This window comes from Podarcis raffonei, chromosome 15, assembly GCF_027172205.1.
Source record: "Podarcis raffonei isolate rPodRaf1 chromosome 15, rPodRaf1.pri, whole genome shotgun sequence".
NCBI classification, from domain to species: domain Eukaryota; kingdom Metazoa; phylum Chordata; class Lepidosauria; order Squamata; family Lacertidae; genus Podarcis; species Podarcis raffonei.
Window position 1 is genome coordinate 21,268,373 of NC_070616.1, and position 18,083 is coordinate 21,286,455.

The 18,083-nt window shown below is 43.5% G+C and overlaps 1 protein-coding gene across 7 annotated transcripts in view; it reads left to right on the forward strand.

Annotated features, from left to right (window-relative positions):
* LOC128402396 (zonadhesin-like) overlaps positions 1-18,083 on the forward strand; it is a 137,529-nt gene that overhangs the window by 34,332 nt on the left and 85,114 nt on the right. For all 7 annotated transcript variants that reach the window (XR_008327674.1, XR_008327675.1, XR_008327676.1 and 4 more), the window contains exons 16-27: positions 1,522-1,670; positions 3,298-3,466; positions 6,089-6,223; positions 8,815-8,967; positions 9,533-9,734; positions 11,489-11,629; positions 12,923-13,105; positions 13,639-13,710; positions 13,995-14,121; positions 15,109-15,248; positions 15,705-15,908; positions 17,099-17,248. Coding sequence is in view for 4 of the 7 variants with exons in the window: in XM_053366470.1 (XP_053222445.1) it covers positions 1,522-1,670; positions 3,298-3,466; positions 6,089-6,223; positions 8,815-8,967; positions 9,533-9,734; positions 11,489-11,629; positions 12,923-13,105; positions 13,639-13,710; positions 13,995-14,121; positions 15,109-15,248; positions 15,705-15,908; positions 17,099-17,248 (1,825 nt within the window). In the remaining 3 variants the exon portion in view is untranslated. The remainder of the gene's footprint in view (positions 1-1,521; positions 1,671-3,297; positions 3,467-6,088; positions 6,224-8,814; positions 8,968-9,532; positions 9,735-11,488; positions 11,630-12,922; positions 13,106-13,638; positions 13,711-13,994; positions 14,122-15,108; positions 15,249-15,704; positions 15,909-17,098; positions 17,249-18,083) is intronic.

Consider the following 18,083-nt stretch of genomic DNA (forward strand, 5'->3'; position numbering starts at 1 on the left):
CAATGATCAATTTATAGCAGGCCTTAGGCCTAAGGGCATCCCTCTCCATCTGGCTCCCCAAGGCACAACCCTCACCAGCTTTGCTCTACATATCCTGGTGCCTTTTTTGGTCCTCGAGCAGGTATATTTAATAGGTTGTATATAGCTGTGGGTTAAACCACAGAACCTAGGGCTTGCCGATCAGAAGGTCAGTGGTTCAAATCCCCGCGATGGGGTGAGCTCCTGTTGCTCGGTCCCAGCTCCTGCCAACCTAGCAGTTCGAAAGCACATCAAAATGCAAGTAGATAAATAGGTACCGCTCCAGCGGGAAGGTAAACCGTGTTTCTGTGCGCTGCTCTGGTTCATCAGAAGCAGCTTAGTCATGCTGGCCACATGACCCGGAAGCTGTACACTGGCTCCCTCGGCCAGTAAAGCGAGATGAGCGCCACAACCCCAGAGTCGTCCGTGACTGGACCTAATGGTCAGGGGTCCCTTTACCTTTATATAGGTATATAGTTTTAATTCTATCAGTGTTTAATTGTTTTTAATTATTGTTGTTTCTATGTTTTTAGTGGTTCATATTTTTATCCGTCAGTCACCTTGAATCCCATCAGGGGAAAAGGCAGAGTATAAAATAAAACAACAACAACAACAGCAACAACAGCAACAACGACTCTGGCTTGCCCAGATGGAAATGGAGGGGTGTCAGTGGCTGTGTTCACATAACAATTTATTCAATTTCCCCAATGTTTCCCTAACTGTTAATTTCTGCATTATATTTAAGCTTTCACAAAATGCGAATCTGGAAATCCTAGTGAAATCTAGTGCGAGTTTAGTGATCATTTCCATTTTAATAGGTTCCAGAAGTCCTTTTGCAATTCCACAAACTCAGAAAATCACAGGCGTAGTGAAAAAAATAGGGGTGGTTATACCAACATACAGTTCTTTCCTGCTGTTTTCATGTGAGTGGAGGGTATTGTTGTTGTTATTATTTATTAAATTTGTATGCCGCCCTATACCTGAGACCACATAGGTCTCCGGGCAGTTCACAACATACAATTACAATATAAAAAGCACGAAATACAGCCTTTGGCCCCACCAACTATTGCCATGCAGCCCTTCATTGGTTTGCCCGCAAAGGAATGCTGCCCTTGTAGAGACCAAGATTCCTTAGTCCTGATTTACAGTATGGAAAGGGGCTTTGCCCAACCTTCCCACTCTATGTGGACTCAAAGCAACCTCTCAATTGTTGGACCCTGAATGCAGGACCAATTAATACTTCATAACTGAAGATTAACCAGAGCTATCTGGTTGAACAGCCAAGCTGATCGCATTTAATTAAGCAGGAATTTCAGCTTTAGCAGTTTGCTTTACAGTGTGCTTTTTATACTTTGTGAACTGCTTTGAAGTCTATTCTGTCATTATGCCATTACAAATTGATAATAATAATAAAAGTCGCAGGACAGAACCTTTGGGCTGTTCATTAGCTTCCCCAGTGATCCAGTCAAGAGCAGTCTTGTTTCTTCCATTCCCCAAATCCAGCAGCCCACAGATGGAGTCACGGGGAATATCTGCCCACCTGGGGCCTACTGCCTACCTGGATCATCCATCACCACTCTCTGCCCTCCAGGAACCTACAGCAACACAAGTGGGTTGAAGCACCTGAATCAGTGTTTGGATTGTCCACCTGGGTGAGTTCTTCATCCTATAGGTGAATGTCGCTCAGCTGCACAATAATAGTACTGTGACCTGCAATGGCTAGAGACCCCTGGGCCAGGCTGAAGCCCAGGTGACACGCAGGACATAATGGCTTGTGGATATATACTACCTAAATAATTTAAGAATCAAGCCACCTGATCGACTGGCCCAGAAGGGATTAGGACTGAGTTCAGGTGAATCTCTGCCAATGCTAAAGATTCTCCTCTTTACCTGGACCTTTGGCACCTGAGAGAGATATTTTAGGACCTACTTTATTATCTTGACTGCATTTTGTTTTAAACTTGGTGCATTTCTTGTGATGGTACTCACTGGCATTAGAGTACCATCACCTCTTTCTTTTCCCCTGTCCATGGTATCAATATATGAGAATGAACAACTCATTTTCTTTTTTCCCTCCAAACCCCACTCTTTAAACTTTGTGGTAACTCCTCCTGGGACCTCATGGTGATGGGCAGGTAGGAAATCTAATAAAAAGCAATGGAAATAGCAAGAACAATGATGGAGTAGGAGAGCTCCATCATCAGGAGAGCTGCATCCACCATGGAGCTCCCAGCTATGCCTGCATAGATCAACTGCTGGCCATATTACCATTGGCAGTCCATGTTAGGCCCCAAAATGGAGCACTCAGGGTGTGTGTGTGGAGATGGTCTTGGATATTCTGGATCCAAAATTCCTTCGTTCATCAGGAAGGCTCTAGGATCTGAGGGGGGCATCCTTCAAACAACCACCAGCCAGAAGGCCCTGGAAAGTTCACAAACCAGGCCTTTTAAGTGATCTACATTCCTTTTGGGTGTGTCCTGGTTCCCCAATACTCAATTACATTGCCTCCATTAAGTGGAAGGGAACAGGGGTCTCCTAACAACTCACAGCACCCTCAACAAACTTCCGCTCCCAGAGTTCTTTGGGAGAAGCCATGACTGTTTAAAGTGACATCATAGTGTTTAAAATGTATGGTGTGAATGTGACCTTGCTGTTGACTATGCATCATCTAAAAATGTGCTGGATCTTTTTAAAAAGGCATTTGAATTGTGTCTGTTCATCCTTCTTTACCATGGAAATCCATGGTCCCGAAAGCTGATATGTGATAATACAGAATTCCAGTTAATCAATTTCTAAGATAAGCACAATTTTGGGCGTGCGGATTTGCCATATCTATGGATTTACTTGCTTGCTCACTTTGGGGGATTCCTAGACGACTCTTCATCCCACATGGTTCCCAGGGCAGTTTACAAAGAGTCTAAAAACAATAAAAATCAATGCAATAAAATGGAATAAAGTAACCACCTCTATAAAAACTGGCAATTAAGAGCAGCAGCTGAAACCAGTTCAAGCTCAGGACCATAAAGCACTTTTAAAGGCCTGTGAGAATAAAAAGAAAAATCCTTCACCTGGTGCCAAAAGGATAACAAAAAAATTCCAGGTGAATTTCCCTGGGGTGGGAGATCTATACACAGGATGGCAGCACCAAAAGGATCCCTACCTCATCACCAACCCATGTCAGATCTTGAGAGCAGCCAGGGAAGGATCTCAGCAGATTATCTCAGTGCTCGGTGAATGAGAGAGTTCTAATGTAGACTACATTTTCTCCTCTAATGCTAGGCTTTACTGTGATGGGACAAACCCTCAAGCTCCAACGGGGCCTTGCAAACCCGGCTACTTCTGCCCTGGTGCTGCTAAAACAGCCACCCAGATGATGGCAAAGGAAGGTCACTACACCCTGGAAGGGGCTATCCAGCCAGAGCCCTGTCCTCCTGGAAGTTTTCAGCCGGTAAGCAGAACCTGACCTACAGATACTGCAGCTGTTTTTGGATGAATGTGTTTAGGAAGTGTCTTGATCGCTTTATATTCAAGAGAACCCCCAAGCGATGCGCAAAACTGAAACACCATACAATATAGTAATACTCAGATAAGAAATTATTAGAATAACATTGTACTGTTCAACCAGTAATACGCACAGTCACACACCATCCATATTCCTCAATACAAAATTCCAGTTGGTCACTTTATAAAATAGGGTGAGGGAATTTTCACATGCCTTTTGGTGCAACTTTCCATGGGCTACATGCAAGTGGTGGGTAGGGCCAGAGACAACTGAGGGCAGAAAAATGGACATGACTCTTCCCTTTGGCACAGAAGGCAGGTGGACTAGATATTCTTCCCACTGTCATCTTGCATTTCCAAGTACAGAAAGTATTGCTCTGATGTGATCTTTCCTAATTTACTTAGTTCAATAGGGTTCTGGAAGCTTCTCTGTGTGAAAGAAGCAAGTAGAAGGTTCATGAAGTTTGGGTTATTCCTTCAGAGAAGCTGAGTACAGCTGGTTTAAACTGGTTCTCTTATCTCTTCAGTCAAGGTCATGCCGACTATAAATAATAGACAACAAAGAAAATCCCCTGAGTTGATTCCGAAAATCAACGGAACACTCTGAACAACAACAAGCAACACCATCGGTTAATAATATACTGACAATATTTTTATAACACTATACTGTTTCAAAATTCATAAACAGAAGACATATAATATGTATGTGGTCACAAATTAATAAGAATCAAATAAATGTTCCATGGACAGGAATGGTAGGAGTGGTAAGTCACTGCCAAAGATCACTGAAATGGAGGCAGATTGCCTTTCCACAGTCAATATCCTACAAACATGAGGTGATGGGTGCTCTGAACATCAGAGCAGGGTGCTAGGGTGCTAGGAGCACAGCAGCAGACAGAACAGTTCTTCCAGGATAATGAACTGTTTCAGTGATAATTCTTCATCAGCTGGTAATAATATAAAATGAAATAATAATAGGTCAGAAGGAGCCTGGGTTTCACTCACTTTCTCTTTCTATCTCTTTTCCGTCTGGTGTGGTGTTCTGTATGCTTAGTGTTAAAGTTTTAGACGTCTTAGAAGTTATTGTAAGTTTAAGTATAAGTCTGCTGCAACTGGGTTTCTTATGGACAGTGCCAATCCTGAATGTATTGGATTTGTGACCATTATGCTCATTTGCCTTCATTAGCTGTAAAGCTCTGCTGGATGAAATATAATTGCCTCTAGTCTATTTGGGGGGGGATCCTGCAATGTGTTTAAGCTGTCACTCTGCTAACTATACATTGGAATCTACGTTGGATCAATACTGAGTAGAATTTAAATGACACCCCATCCCTATTCTCCTTAACCCCTAGCATCAGTCAGATAGGGCTGAATCACTGCTGTGTCAAACAAAACAGATGAAGAGCCAGGATCCGAAAAACTCCAGATTTGTCTTTGCTGCTGCTTTGATTAATAGTTGGAGGCAAATTTTAATCAGCAGTACTGCAGATTTAGGGCATGCTTGTTTCTAAGGCAATTCCGCTGTGTTGCTTGAATAAAGAATTGAAAAACAGCATAGTAAGATTGCCCTAATGGCGGGTTGGTGAACTGCAGGCCCATGGGTCTTATCCAGCTCACCAAGGCTTTTTGGTGGTCCACTACTTTCCAACCTAGTTTACAAGCTCTAACAGAGAGTGGTATATTTTGATTATGAAGTTGTAAATCTGCCCATGCTTCAGTGTCTCAAAAAAGGCACCTATATTAGGATGTTCTAATGTATTTATCATCAATTAATTGAGTGATTAATTGCTTAAAAGGCAGATGATTAATCTGTTTTAAAAAACTGTAATTGCTTGACAACACCCCTGTTTTTCCCCCTCGTGTGTAATCTGTTCATTCTTAGACACTTCACGCTCCTTAATGTCTCCCTGATTTTCCTAGTAACTCTGCAGTAGCTGCTGATGGGTTAGTTGGCCGTGAGCCAAATCAATCCACACGAGAGAAACACAAAAGAGGAGTTTAATCTCTTCCACCCCACTAGAGAATCGCTGAGCCTTGGAACAGAGTAGCAGGGGCACATGTTAGGTTTTCCTTCTCTCATTTCATCTATAGGGATGGGAGACAGATTCATTCAGAACCTTCTTAACTTGTGCTTCTTGAAGAAATACACAAACTGGAAGGAAGCTTTTTGGCAAAAATTTGCACCTCTCTGAATTTTGCAATGCAGTTCTCTGGCAAAGTAACAACAACACACACCTGTGTGAAACAATGCAAACATCAGAGAAAGGTGCATGCAGAATTGAACATGTTTCTGAAAATAAAAAGGCATTATGTTGCTTGAGAAAAATATTCATGTACCTGTGTTGCAGCAGGCTGGACTAGGTGATCCTTGGGATCCATTTTAACTCTACAATTCTATGCAGAGTTTCTTAAAAGATAAAAATCACACACTGGTGTGGAAATGGAGCAAACTGATACTAAGATTGGAAACAGCGAGAAACAGGGAGGGTTCGAAACAGATAGATTTTTCCTTCCCTGTTTTCATCTGAAGCCTGACAGATTTTTTTCCCTCCATCTCTCCTCTGTCTAGAGTCTAGCCCAGTCTTCTTGCAGGGAATGTCCTGCGGGGATGTTTTGCAATCACTCTGGCCTGGTGAAGCCCTTGACTTGTCCCAAAGGATATTACTGCCCAGCTCGGAGTACGCTGCCTGTTCCTTGCCCAACGGTAAGACCTTCTAGAGTTGTGACAGATTTCTCAGTTTAGAAAAGCCATGGGGAATCCAGAAAACACATTCTATTATCTAAATGCAGAACTGGCACTGCTATAGGTGCCACATAAAACTCATTCCACATTTGTCAGAAATTGATCTTTTAGTGTGACCTCGCACTTCGGAACTCCCTAACTATTGACATCAAGCAGATGCCCTCACTTTACTCTTTTCAGTTTGGCTAAAAACATTTTGGTTTAGGAAAGCCTCTCCAGACATGTAGAATGTTGACATGTGTTTTAATCTGGTTTTTAGCTTATTGTTTTAATTTTAATTCTTTTCTGAATGCTTTAAATAGCTGTTTTTAATTATTTTTACTTATTACTTTATTTCTTCTGTAAACCGCTCTGAGGTGTGTTGGTGTTGTTTACAGCCAAGCAGTACATACATTTTATAAAATAAATAAATAAAAGTAAAACAAACTAATTTCATCACTGATTCCAGAGCTACAGTGGATAATGAATATTCAAAATCCAAAGTTCAGTTCTGAATCTTAATGCACAGATGAAAATTTATGGCCAGAGCAAGCTCCAAAGGGGTCACAGGGAAAGAAGATGACTGCATGCATAGCCAGGGTTTTGCTCCCTGTTTACACCACAGTAGTTCCTACTGCTGAAGGGACAAGCTACTTTTGAAATTGGGGAGCTGCTTTCAGCAAAAAAACCAAACCAATCCAGCTACTCAGGCTTTTCTGTGCACATTTACTTCTTTTAAATCCTGGCCATTACTGGTGGATTAGTTTTAAAGTTGGCATGTTCAAAAATAGGAGCTTTTAGGACTCGTATGTCAACAGATTCCTGGACCAAACATTTATTCTGCTTTCGTGAGATAAACCGAGGTGTTATGTTTTTGGCATCTGAACGATGTCACGCTGATCTGCATGATGTCACACCATGCCTATCCACGTGTTAACATTTTTGTGCTCAAACAAATCCCATGGTAATTATTTTCTAGTGTGGGAGAGACTGCATGACCCCAGAAGAGTCTGAGTGACTTGTTGCTTCAAGGGAAACACATGGGAAAGCACCTGATCTATTTTGTTTAAAGTCAGATTTGCAGGAACAGGAAAATATATGTTTACCAGATTCTGGTTGCTATTGTTTAAATCATAAATGGTAATTTTTTGGACAGTTCCTACTGAGATTGTCAACTTGTGTCTGGGCTGTGCCTATTCAGACTGTACTGAGTACTCACATACAGCAACGCTCTAGGCTAGACTATTCTCCCCGACTAGCTATCTGAGTGCAACAATATTGAATTCCTACAGCAAAATGTTTCTGCTTCCACCTTCATCAGCTGCTGTTTCAAAGGTGGCCTTTTTACAGCTTTGAGGATGCAATGCTTCAAAGGCCTTCATTCACAGAAACAAAGGGCTTTTCCACACCTCCATTTTGCCCTGTTGTCATCACCCCCTCCCCCCAAAAAAACTGGGAAACCTGTGGTTTAGCACTGACTTGGAACAAACAGCAACCGGGTTTTCGGCAGATGGCTGTTTCTTCCGATTTAGCACTAAAGAGCAGATTTCCCAGAAGAAAGCAACAGGGCAAAGGCAAAACCACTGGACTTGCACTTTCTAGACACGTGCAAAGTGGAATTGTGAACGAGCGCTATGTGATGCTGGTACTGTCCGTGAGGCCATAGTGTTTTGTTTTGTTTTGTTTTTAATTTCTTTTTATTAGTTTCAATTCACTATAGAACAAAAAAACAGAAGGGGGAAAAACAGAAAAAGAAAAAACATTACAAAGCAAAAAACACCAAATAGTCAAATATACAATAACTAAACAATACAACAATAATTGACTTCCCTTGAGGCCATAGTGTTTATGTGTCCAGTGTGTACATGCAGAAACTGTCCTTACATAAACACTGGACACAAGAACACCTCATGGCTCCACCTGGAGAATAGTACCAGCATCGCTTAGCTTAGCATTCCATCCTCAGAGCACTGTAGCTTCCACCTTGAAAACAGCACCATCACTTTGCTGTAAGAATTTAAAATTTCTGTTTTGTTAATCACTGTAATAAATACATGGTTTTAGTGATCACCCTTACCAGGATCCAGAACAAACTTGCCTGAAGTGCTGTCTTATGCCAGATAGATAGATAGATAGATAGATAGATATGGAACTATTCACACACCTGCAGTTTGATGTACAGTCCAGACCTAGTCATACCATGTTGGCCAAAATTCTCAAGTCCCAAAGAACCAGAAGGCAGTAATTGCAGAAGATGTTGAAGCAGCCTAATGGTTTTCTCTTATCAGGATCCAAAGAACAATAAAGCCACATCTCCATACTCAAGAAACAAACCTGCAGTTTCAAACACCTTTGGCCTTCTTACATGGGAAGGGGAGGTCTCCTATTTTTAAAAAAGACAAGTCAAATGTTCACAGGGTTGGGCTGCAGATCAGATTTTGGTGAACCTTTGATATAGTTTTAAGTCAGGGAGACAGACAATCAGGTAGAGCATGTGCCTTGACTTTCCCTTCTCTTTTGACATACATTGTTCTTTTGTTTTGTTGGCTTTCCCCCCTGCCTGTTTTATTCAGGGTACCTACTCAAACATCTTGGGTGGCACCGGAATGAGCACCTGCAAGCCATGTCCAGCAGGCATGTACTGCAGCAAATCTGGCTTGGCAGTGCCTGAAGGACCCTGCCAGCCAGGATATTACTGTCTCCAAGGATCCAGTAGTGCCTCCCCGGTAAGTGTGGAACTGGTGTCCTGGCTGGGTTCCCATCTCCCACTTTTCTATCAAGATTGCAATCTGATACCTGTGCCTCTGCCCAGACCCAAGGGATGAGAGATGCAGGTAGATCAATGCAACTGCAGGGTGAGAGAGATGCCGAAGCTGTAATCGGAAGTTGCACAGGTGCAAATATCAGAAGATAGTTCAAAACTGTTCTCTGGAAGAGAACAGATCCATATTATTCAGAACTACTTGTGGGATGTGATGTAACATACAAAACAGAGGCTGAAGGCAGTTAAAGAAAACATGGTTCTTTATTAAGGTCTGGAATTCATTGGTGACTTCATAAAGGCCTCTGAGCCAATGAGAATTCAGCGAGCCCTTTGACAGTCAGTTGTTTCTAGGGAAGGCTTAAATAGAAGTCAAGGTGCTTTGATTGCAGTTCTCTGTCTTTTCCAGTAGTGGCTTTGACTCCAGAGTTGGGCTGTCCCCAATTTAAGGCATGGCTGGTCCTTCTTAATGAATCTTGAGAAATGCATGTTCTACATTACATTACAGCTGCACTTTTCTCTTTTCCAAGGCTGGCCTCCCCTTTGGTGGCCCTTGTCCTGCAGGGCATTACTGTCCAGCTGGCACAAAGCAATTCAGGGAAATGCCCTGCCCGGTGGGGACATGGAATGAGCAGAAAGGAGGCCGGGATGCCAGCTGGTGCCTGCCTTGCCCACCAGGGTTTTTCTGCAGCAGTCCAGGCCGTGTTTCCCCAACAGGTCCATGTGCTCCAGGTGAGAGAAGGCAAGGGTGGTTTCGTGAGAGGCACTTTGCTGACAACTTGAAAGGGGCATCTCATAATAATGGTCCACCCCTGAGGGAAAGGCAAATACTGTTGCTTATGTGTGTGCACAATATGCATCCATTTTCAATATCTGCCAGTATGTAAATGGAGAGCTGGTGCTAACCAACCCTTTCCATCTATCCTACCTCACAGGCTTGTTGAGAAGATAAGGTGTGCAATTGCAGAGCCACAAATAGATATTCCACCTAATATAGATTGGCCCAGACCTTCGTTCAACCATTTCCTTTTGTTGTTGTTTCCTTGCTTGTTTTCCATTGTATATTGTCATTTCTATTCCTAATTGTACTTGTTAGTTTCTTGTTTCACATGAAAGGTGACCCAAAGCCACTTACAAAGTAGTAAAGTCATATCACAGAACTTAACGTTTTAATTTCTGCATATTGTATGCAACAGCCTATACTCTGTTTCCTTCCATGTTTGTAGCAAGTAGTGCCCACAGAAATATCTATGACACTGGACTATAAGTAGTTGTGGTGAGCATGTGTGTGTGAACTGGCCCTCAGGGCTAAACCTCAATTTACTGGACTCCTTCATAGGTAACACTAAAACAGCAGAGTTATGACCCTTTTTCAGCCCAGGGGCCACATTTCCTTTGAAGCAACTGTCTGGGGGCCACATGAAAGTAGCAGTTGGGGCAACCCTCACCTTTCTACCATAGATGACATTCTATTCCTGCAAGCACCATACTCTACCCTGGCATGCAAGAGACATTAATCACAGTTCAATGACACATTCAAAGTACTCAAAGAGGTGTATGACCCAGGAAGACATGCGATCTGAGGAGAGTCCTGGGGTCCAGGAAGAGAGATCTGGGGCAAAGGCTACATTTGGCCCCTGGGCCTGAGGTTTCCTACCTCTGTGCTAAGCAACATCATTGCTTTACAGTTCATGGTTAATATGGAGTGAGACAAAACCCAAACCCAGATTTGCATGTAATGCTAAGCTGAACTATGGCTTGTCTGTAGTTCATAGCTGTCAACTTTCAGATTTGAAAATAAGGGATCAGCAGCCTCAAAAATAAGGGATCAGCAGCCACACCTGTCCCGGGGGCAGTCTACGGGATATCTAACAATCCAGGATAGCAGCGGGAAGCAATGAGAAACGGTTCTGGAATAAAGGAATTTCCTGCAAAAAAAAGGGAAGGTTGACAGCTATGCTGTAGTTAGTGCCACAGCATGACCAAGGGAGGAATGAAGCAACTGCAATTTCCCCTATGGGTACTGTGCACCTGCTCATACCTGCTAAGCCATAGTTTGATTTGGAATTATGTACAAACTGGGCCAATGTGTGTTTGCTGCAGCAGCACATAGTTAAAGTATGGAACTCACCCCCACAGGAATCAATGATGGCCACCAACCTACTGTATATTGGCATTAAAAGAGGATTGGATAAATTATTAGAGAAGGCTATTGATGGCTACTAGCCATGATGGCTACTGTAGGCAATAATGCTTCTGAATTCCAGTTGCTGGAGGCCACAGGAGGGGAGAGAGCTCTTGTGATAGGGTACTGTTTGTCAGTTCCCTCAGGCATCTGGTTAGCCACTGAGAGAACAGGAATTTGGACTAGATGGACCATAGGCCTGATCAAACAGGGCTCTTCATATGTTCTTATGCAGATTCTCTTTTGTTTCTTCCTGCCACAACTAGCAGTTTAATATAACCTACTTCCCCTCTGCTTCCAGGTTTCTATTGCAGGGGTGGGACTCGAACTTCCAGGCCAGCAGACAGGGCAACTGGAGACCTGTGCCCCGAAAACCACTTCTGCCCTGCAGGCTCCTCAATGCCATCTCCATGCCGAGATGGGGAATACAGCCCAATAACAGGTCAGGAGTGCATGTTTGGCAAGGTGTCTCTCTCTGTGTGTCCATCAGACATGACTTGTAGGAGTTGTCAGTGGTAACACTGAGCTGAATTTTCACCTGCATTTGTTCTCCTACAAAAGGGTGGGGGAAAATTCTGCTCATGGGAGGAGGGAGAAGAAATAATAGAATGTTTTTTGGTATACTGTATGTATGCAAAAAGGATTTTGCTCATCTTACTCAAAGGAAATGGTGAGATTCATTTTCTAACTTTTAAACTTTAGGTAGGTGAGCATGCAATACTTTTAATAAACTTTAAAAAGTATCTGAGACATAAACTCATTGCTTCATTTAAGTGAGCCAAACCTTTCCCCCATAACTCCAAACACCTCTAGCAAAATTTCTCCCATTTCCCTCTATTTTCATGAATGGCTTATTTTCACACATACATACCCAAATTGCTGGGAGAAAACTGAGCCAAAATACCAGTCCAATTCCAGTCAATAGTGACCAGCAAGTTCCCTTTAGCTCAAATCATATTGACTCAGAATTAACCAAGATACAGTGGTACCTCAGGTTACAGACTCTTCAGGTTACAGACTCCAAAAATAGTACCTCGGGTTAAGAACTTTGCTTCAGGATGAGAACATAAATTGTGTGGTGGCGGCACAATGGCAGTGGGAGGCCCCATCAGCAAAAGTGGTACCTCAGGTTAAGAACAGTTTCAGGTTAAGAACGGACCTCCAGAACGAATTAAGTTCTTAACCTGAGGTACCACTGTATTTCACTGAGAAATCAGAAAATAGATTGGCTTATTTTCAAGGCCTACCCACCTCATAACTCTTTCCTCCCATCCACTGATTTCCCAGATACTTTCCCCTCCTCCTCTGATCTAACTTAGGGTCTAGCTTTAGCATCACTAGCAACTAGCAGCTGCAACTGGGAGGAAGGAAAGTAGGGAGGTATCTATTTCTTCCCTCTCTGGCACCAGGCACAAGGAAACCCTGGGAAGCTAAATTTTCCTAAGACCATTGGCAATTAAATCTGAGCTGGAGAAGAATTCTCACATATTAAAGTTTGTCTCATGCTTGAGGGGAGCATTTCTAGTTCCCAGGATTTGTATTTTTGAGTTTGAGAATATGACTCACAAGTTGACAGTCAGCCTTCCTGTCATTTTAGCACCAGCCAACCCAGAGAGAAATATAGGTGTGTGTGTGTGTGTGCCTCTCTGTGTGTAGGCAGAGCAGGCGAAGGTCATTTCAAAGTACAGAATGTGGAAAGCAAGGGAACAACTCAGTTCTCCTTTTCTTTCCTCAGGTCTGGAGGAGTGCTTCCCATGCCCAGCTGGCCTTTATTGTAAAAATGGCGTAAGGTTCCTCTGTCCACCTGGGTTCTACTGCCCACCAAAGACTGGAGCCTCTCCTCATCCATGCCCACCTGGGACTTACAACCCATCTTCTGGTAGTGACCGAGCAGAGAGGTGCCAGCTGTGTCCTGCAGGTGAGAAACTGTTTCAGGAAAATAACAGATGCTGCCGCTGTTTTGTTCGAGGGCCTTCTGGCTGTTTCCTCCATGCGAGAAGTGAGGTTACGTGGAACCAGACAGAGGACCCTCTCAGTAGTGATGCCCGCCCTGTGGAATGCCTTCCCATCAGATGCCAAGGAAATAAACAACTATCTGACTTTTAGAAGACATCTGAAGGCAGCCCTGTTTAGGGAAGTTTTAAATGTTTGATGTTTTATCGTGTTTTTAATATTCTGTTGGGAGCTGCCCAGAGTGGCTGGGGAAAAATATTATTATTGTTGTCTGTGCCTCTTGCAAAAGCCAACTCCCCCTGCCCTGCCTCCCTCCTGTAGCTGGGCTGCCAACACAATTTCTTTATAATATGCAGATGAATCTCCTTGCTGGCTCTCCTAATCAAGACATGAAATCAAAGCATGTCCTGTTCTGTTGCAGCAACAGGGTCATATTTCATTGTGCTGTGGTAGAAGGTCATTCTAGCTGGTTATCTGATTCCTTGTGTTTCCACCCAGGGATGTTTTGTGGTGAATGGGGATTGCCTGCTCCCTCTGGCCCCTGCCTGCCAGGCTTCTTCTGCAGTTCAGGTATTGATCATTTTGTCGGTGTCTGTCTATACTTTTTTTTACCAGTGCAGCCATAAAGAAGATCCATGTGGTGAAAAAATGCTGTATTTATTCAAAATACAACAACATAGTGGATCTGCAAACAATAAATAAACACAGTGAACCAAATCAAAAGATAATGCCTCAGATATTTACCCCACCTAGATCTTAAAATTCTCTTTTGTGCCCAGAGTTCTGAACCAGATTAGCTGTCCCAGTTACACACTACAGCTGTGTCATGGATTGGGTTTATGTTGTTGTTGCAGGTTCCAGTAGCCCAAACCCAGATGGAACTCCTCCCATGAGTGCTGGAGGCCCTTGCCCAGCTGGACACTTTTGCCCAGCTGGAACCAAGTACCCTCTGGCATGCCCTGCAGGCACCTTCTCGGACAGGTATGAGCCTTGAAGACTGTGTGTGGCTGTGCCGTGGAGAGTGACTCCTTCCCAGGACTAGCCCAAAACATTTTGTTCCCTGGGGCAGAGGATGAGACAGCACCCCACCTATAACTCTATGTACAGAAATCAGCTGGACTGGTAGATGAATATGACTTCAGCACTGGCAATGGGACAACACCCTCCACCACATCTCGGAAGGTGCTGGTTGGATTGTTAGTTGTGATTTCTGTGTTGCAGGGGGTTGGACTAGAGGAAGCTGGAGGCCCCAATTCTAGAGAGTGTCAAGTTACCTTTGGGGACCCAGTGCACTGCTCTGTCTTCTGTTACACACTCACACACACACAAACCTGCCACCTGAGGCCACTAGCTTATTCTGCCTAATTTTAGGGCTGAACCTGCTTCTTCCTGCAGAAAGATGAATAAATTTGGGTATAATAAATTCACAGTGCCAGGACTAAAGGTAGGGGAGAAGATGTGCTTAGTAATCATAGCTGTCAACTTTTCCCTACATTGCAATGGAGAAAACGGCTTGCAAAAATGTCCATGTTAGGCTTGCATTAGGGAGGAATGTAGCCAAAGATCTACACAAATTTTCACACGGAGAAATTCACAGAGACATTCTGCAAATGGATGCAGAAATAGGGAGAACCGAAGTGAAAGATGGACAAATGAGAAACAGAGAGAAACTGAAATGGACAGATTCATTCATCCCTAGTCAGGATGCCAAACTGCTATTTGGCATCCTGCTATTAGCAGGGAGTGCCACATACTGCACTAAAAGCTCGGTCTGTTTACAAGGCCAACCAAACCTCAGGGGCGGGGGGAAGCCCCAGAAGTGCCCCATCAGAGGATCTTGCAGATCAAGATGGAACATAAGGACTCAGACCTTAAGGCATCTTGGGCCCCATTTGCTTTGGGCTTTGTGTATCAACACAAGCACTTTGTAGGTGGCCTGGTAGCAAATTGCCAATCTTCTTTTCTCAGGCTGTACCTCTCCCTTGAGTCCAGCTGCACAATATGTCCACCTGGCCGCTACTGCCTCTCTGCTGGACTCACAGCCCCTTCTGGGCCCTGCTCTGCTGGCTACTACTGCCTTCCCGGGGCCATCTCTCCTTCCCCCACAGGTGAGCTTGTCAGGGTTGTCTTGAGAATGCAGATTTCCTGAGTGCCCTTGCAAAACAATGGTGGGGTTTTCAACAAGACTCTGCCCTCTGAATAAGGTGGCTTTTGGCACCATTGAACTCATCATTTGTTTGAGAGACTGATATTGAACTCAGTCTCTTTCCCTTAAGCCCATAGCCAGCACTGTTAGGAACCTTAATTGTATGTGCATTTCATGACATGAAATAAATAAACAAACCACTTTGATAGCTCAGTTGGTAGAGCACGAGACTCTTAATTTCAGGGTAATGGGTTCATGCCCCACATTGGGCAAAATTTTCCTACATTGCAGGGGGTTGGTCTAGATACTTCCCTTCCAACTGTACAATGCTGGTTTCTGGTTTCAAGTGTCTTCTTTTTTACCAAAGGCTTGAGGTCTAGAAACATAGCTATAGATTTTCTACTCTTCCTTCTTGCAGGGATTTCAGATCAGGGAGGCCCTTGCCCCATGGGCCATTTTTGTCCAGATGGGACCAGCCAGCCACTTCCTTGTGTTGCGGGAACTTACAATAATCTCACTGGGCAAGCGAGCTGCTTCTCATGCCCAGCTGGTTACTTCTGCCCTGAAAATACCACCGACTACAGTCAGTTCCCATGCCCACCTGGCTTCTACTGTCCTGAAGGTGAGGTCTGTCATGGCTGTCAAGAACAAGATGTTGGTGAGACTGATGTTTTGTCCAGACAGTAGAAGGTTCTTAAATGCCAGTGCTGAAATCTCTTTGCTCAGATACCCTTTGGAGAACAAAGGTTTTAAAAAGTTAACTGGAAAAGTGTTTTTGCTAAGAGCTCAACCAGATTTCCCAAGGGAAGAAAATGAGCAAATTTGCAGAGCTCCAAAATAAATCCAGATACATGAGCTCCATCTGCTGATAGTAGAATAGCAGTGCAAGGTACCAGAAAGAAGGTGGCTGAGCCAGGATTTTTTGCTTGTTTGGATAGGAAGCCCCACTGTGTCCCTTTCGGTGGAGCTGGATCAGACCTGTGGCAGCATCAAGGATGCAGCTGAAAGCCAGTCTCCTTGTGTGACAGTGACCATGCAGAGCAATTTAAAATGGCTTTTGTGGATACGGATGGCTGCGTTTGACTATCCCAATTTTGGCTGTCTCAAAGATGTATTGTATGGAGAGCTGCCAAATTATAACACAGCTTGTTAAACCAAAGTCCAGAACATACCACTTAAGGTGGCCACTTTTACATCAACACCCCTCCCCTGGGGAAGTGCATCACTTTTAAAAAAGGAGATCAAAAGAAGGTGCAGATCTGCATAACATTTTCATGTGCTGATTTATATGTACAGATGCAAATGTAGAAATAATTGCTAAAATTTAAATAAGAGTACAGTGCAATTCACCATAGTGGAGAAGACTGTGTTCAAGGGTGTCTCCTCAGTCAGCTATGCAGGTGCTAAGTACTGATATTTGCCCTGTTGAAGGATTATCTTTAAACTGGACTTGGGCTGGATAGAACATTCCTTGAAATACAGGGCTGCCATCTTTAAAATAGGACAAGTGGCCACTCCAATAGGTGGGAGCTTCAGCTTACACCACAGCATGCTCCTCTAGACAAAAAAGTAGAAAAGTAGGACGTCAGGCAGAAGATTTCTAGCACTGTCATATTCCTGACATGCTAATTTTCTGCCTGTGAGGAGATTTATGATTTTTTTAAAAAATGTATAGAGGATAATTTCATCCTGTGGGTTCTTGTCTGCATTCCAGACACAAATATACCAGTAGGCCAAAAAAACACACAGCAAGAACGGCACATTGCCAGATGATTTGGTTATGACCACCTCTGTTTTTGTCATGCTTCTCAGGAACCAAGTTTGCGACTAAGTTTCCCTGCCCTCGAGGTTATTACAACCCAGATCCCATGACCCAAAGTTTGGACAGCTGCTTGCCTTGTCTCCCGGGGCATTACTGCGGGAAGGAAAACTTAACCACGGTGTCCGGGAAGTGTGATGCAGGTGAGGTTGGAGGAATCTGAGCAGAAACACATCTCTGTCTACCTGACATTTCAAAACTGAACTGGATCCACCTCCCAGCTCTGAAGGAATCGCTGTCTGGCTCATCCTTCTCAGATTCCTGAAACCAGTTGTTTTATAATTTCCCAGAACTTACATTCAAAACACAAGCAGTTAGACACTCTTGGTTCCCTTGTGAAGTATTTTTTTAAATCACAGTTGTTATTTATTACTCATATCTCAGCACTTTCACTGTGCTCCCTGTCCCCAAGGGGCTGACCATCTTAACATTTGATAGAAGGGAAGGAACAGAAGGAGAGGAAGGAAATGAAACCAACGGACATGCATTGAATTCAGTTCAGCTACACATACTTTGATTTTGTTTTAGTGGGATATAAGGGCTTAGTGAGTTGTGATAAAGCAGGAATGTGAAGCCCTCTGGATATTTCTTTGACTACAACTTCCATCATTCCTGCAGCTGATGGGAATTGGAGTACAACAATGTCTGAAGAGTACCAGATTCCCCATCTCTGTGCAAATAAACATAATTAACAGAAAGGGGTGGGTGAGGTGATATTTAAAGGGAGGGTAGGAGGTGGGATCACAAGGAGCTATAGAATCATAGATGTCTGTTTAACATACTTTGAGGATATTCACTCAAAACACTAACAACCCCCTAAATCATGGGTTGGCCCTATCGCCTTTTAAATCCGGCCCGCGGATGATCCGGGAATCAGTGTGTTTTTACATGAGTGGAATGTGTCCTTTTATTCAAAATGCATCTCTGGGTTATTTATTGGGCCTGCCTGGTGTTTTTATATGAGTAGAATGTGTGTGT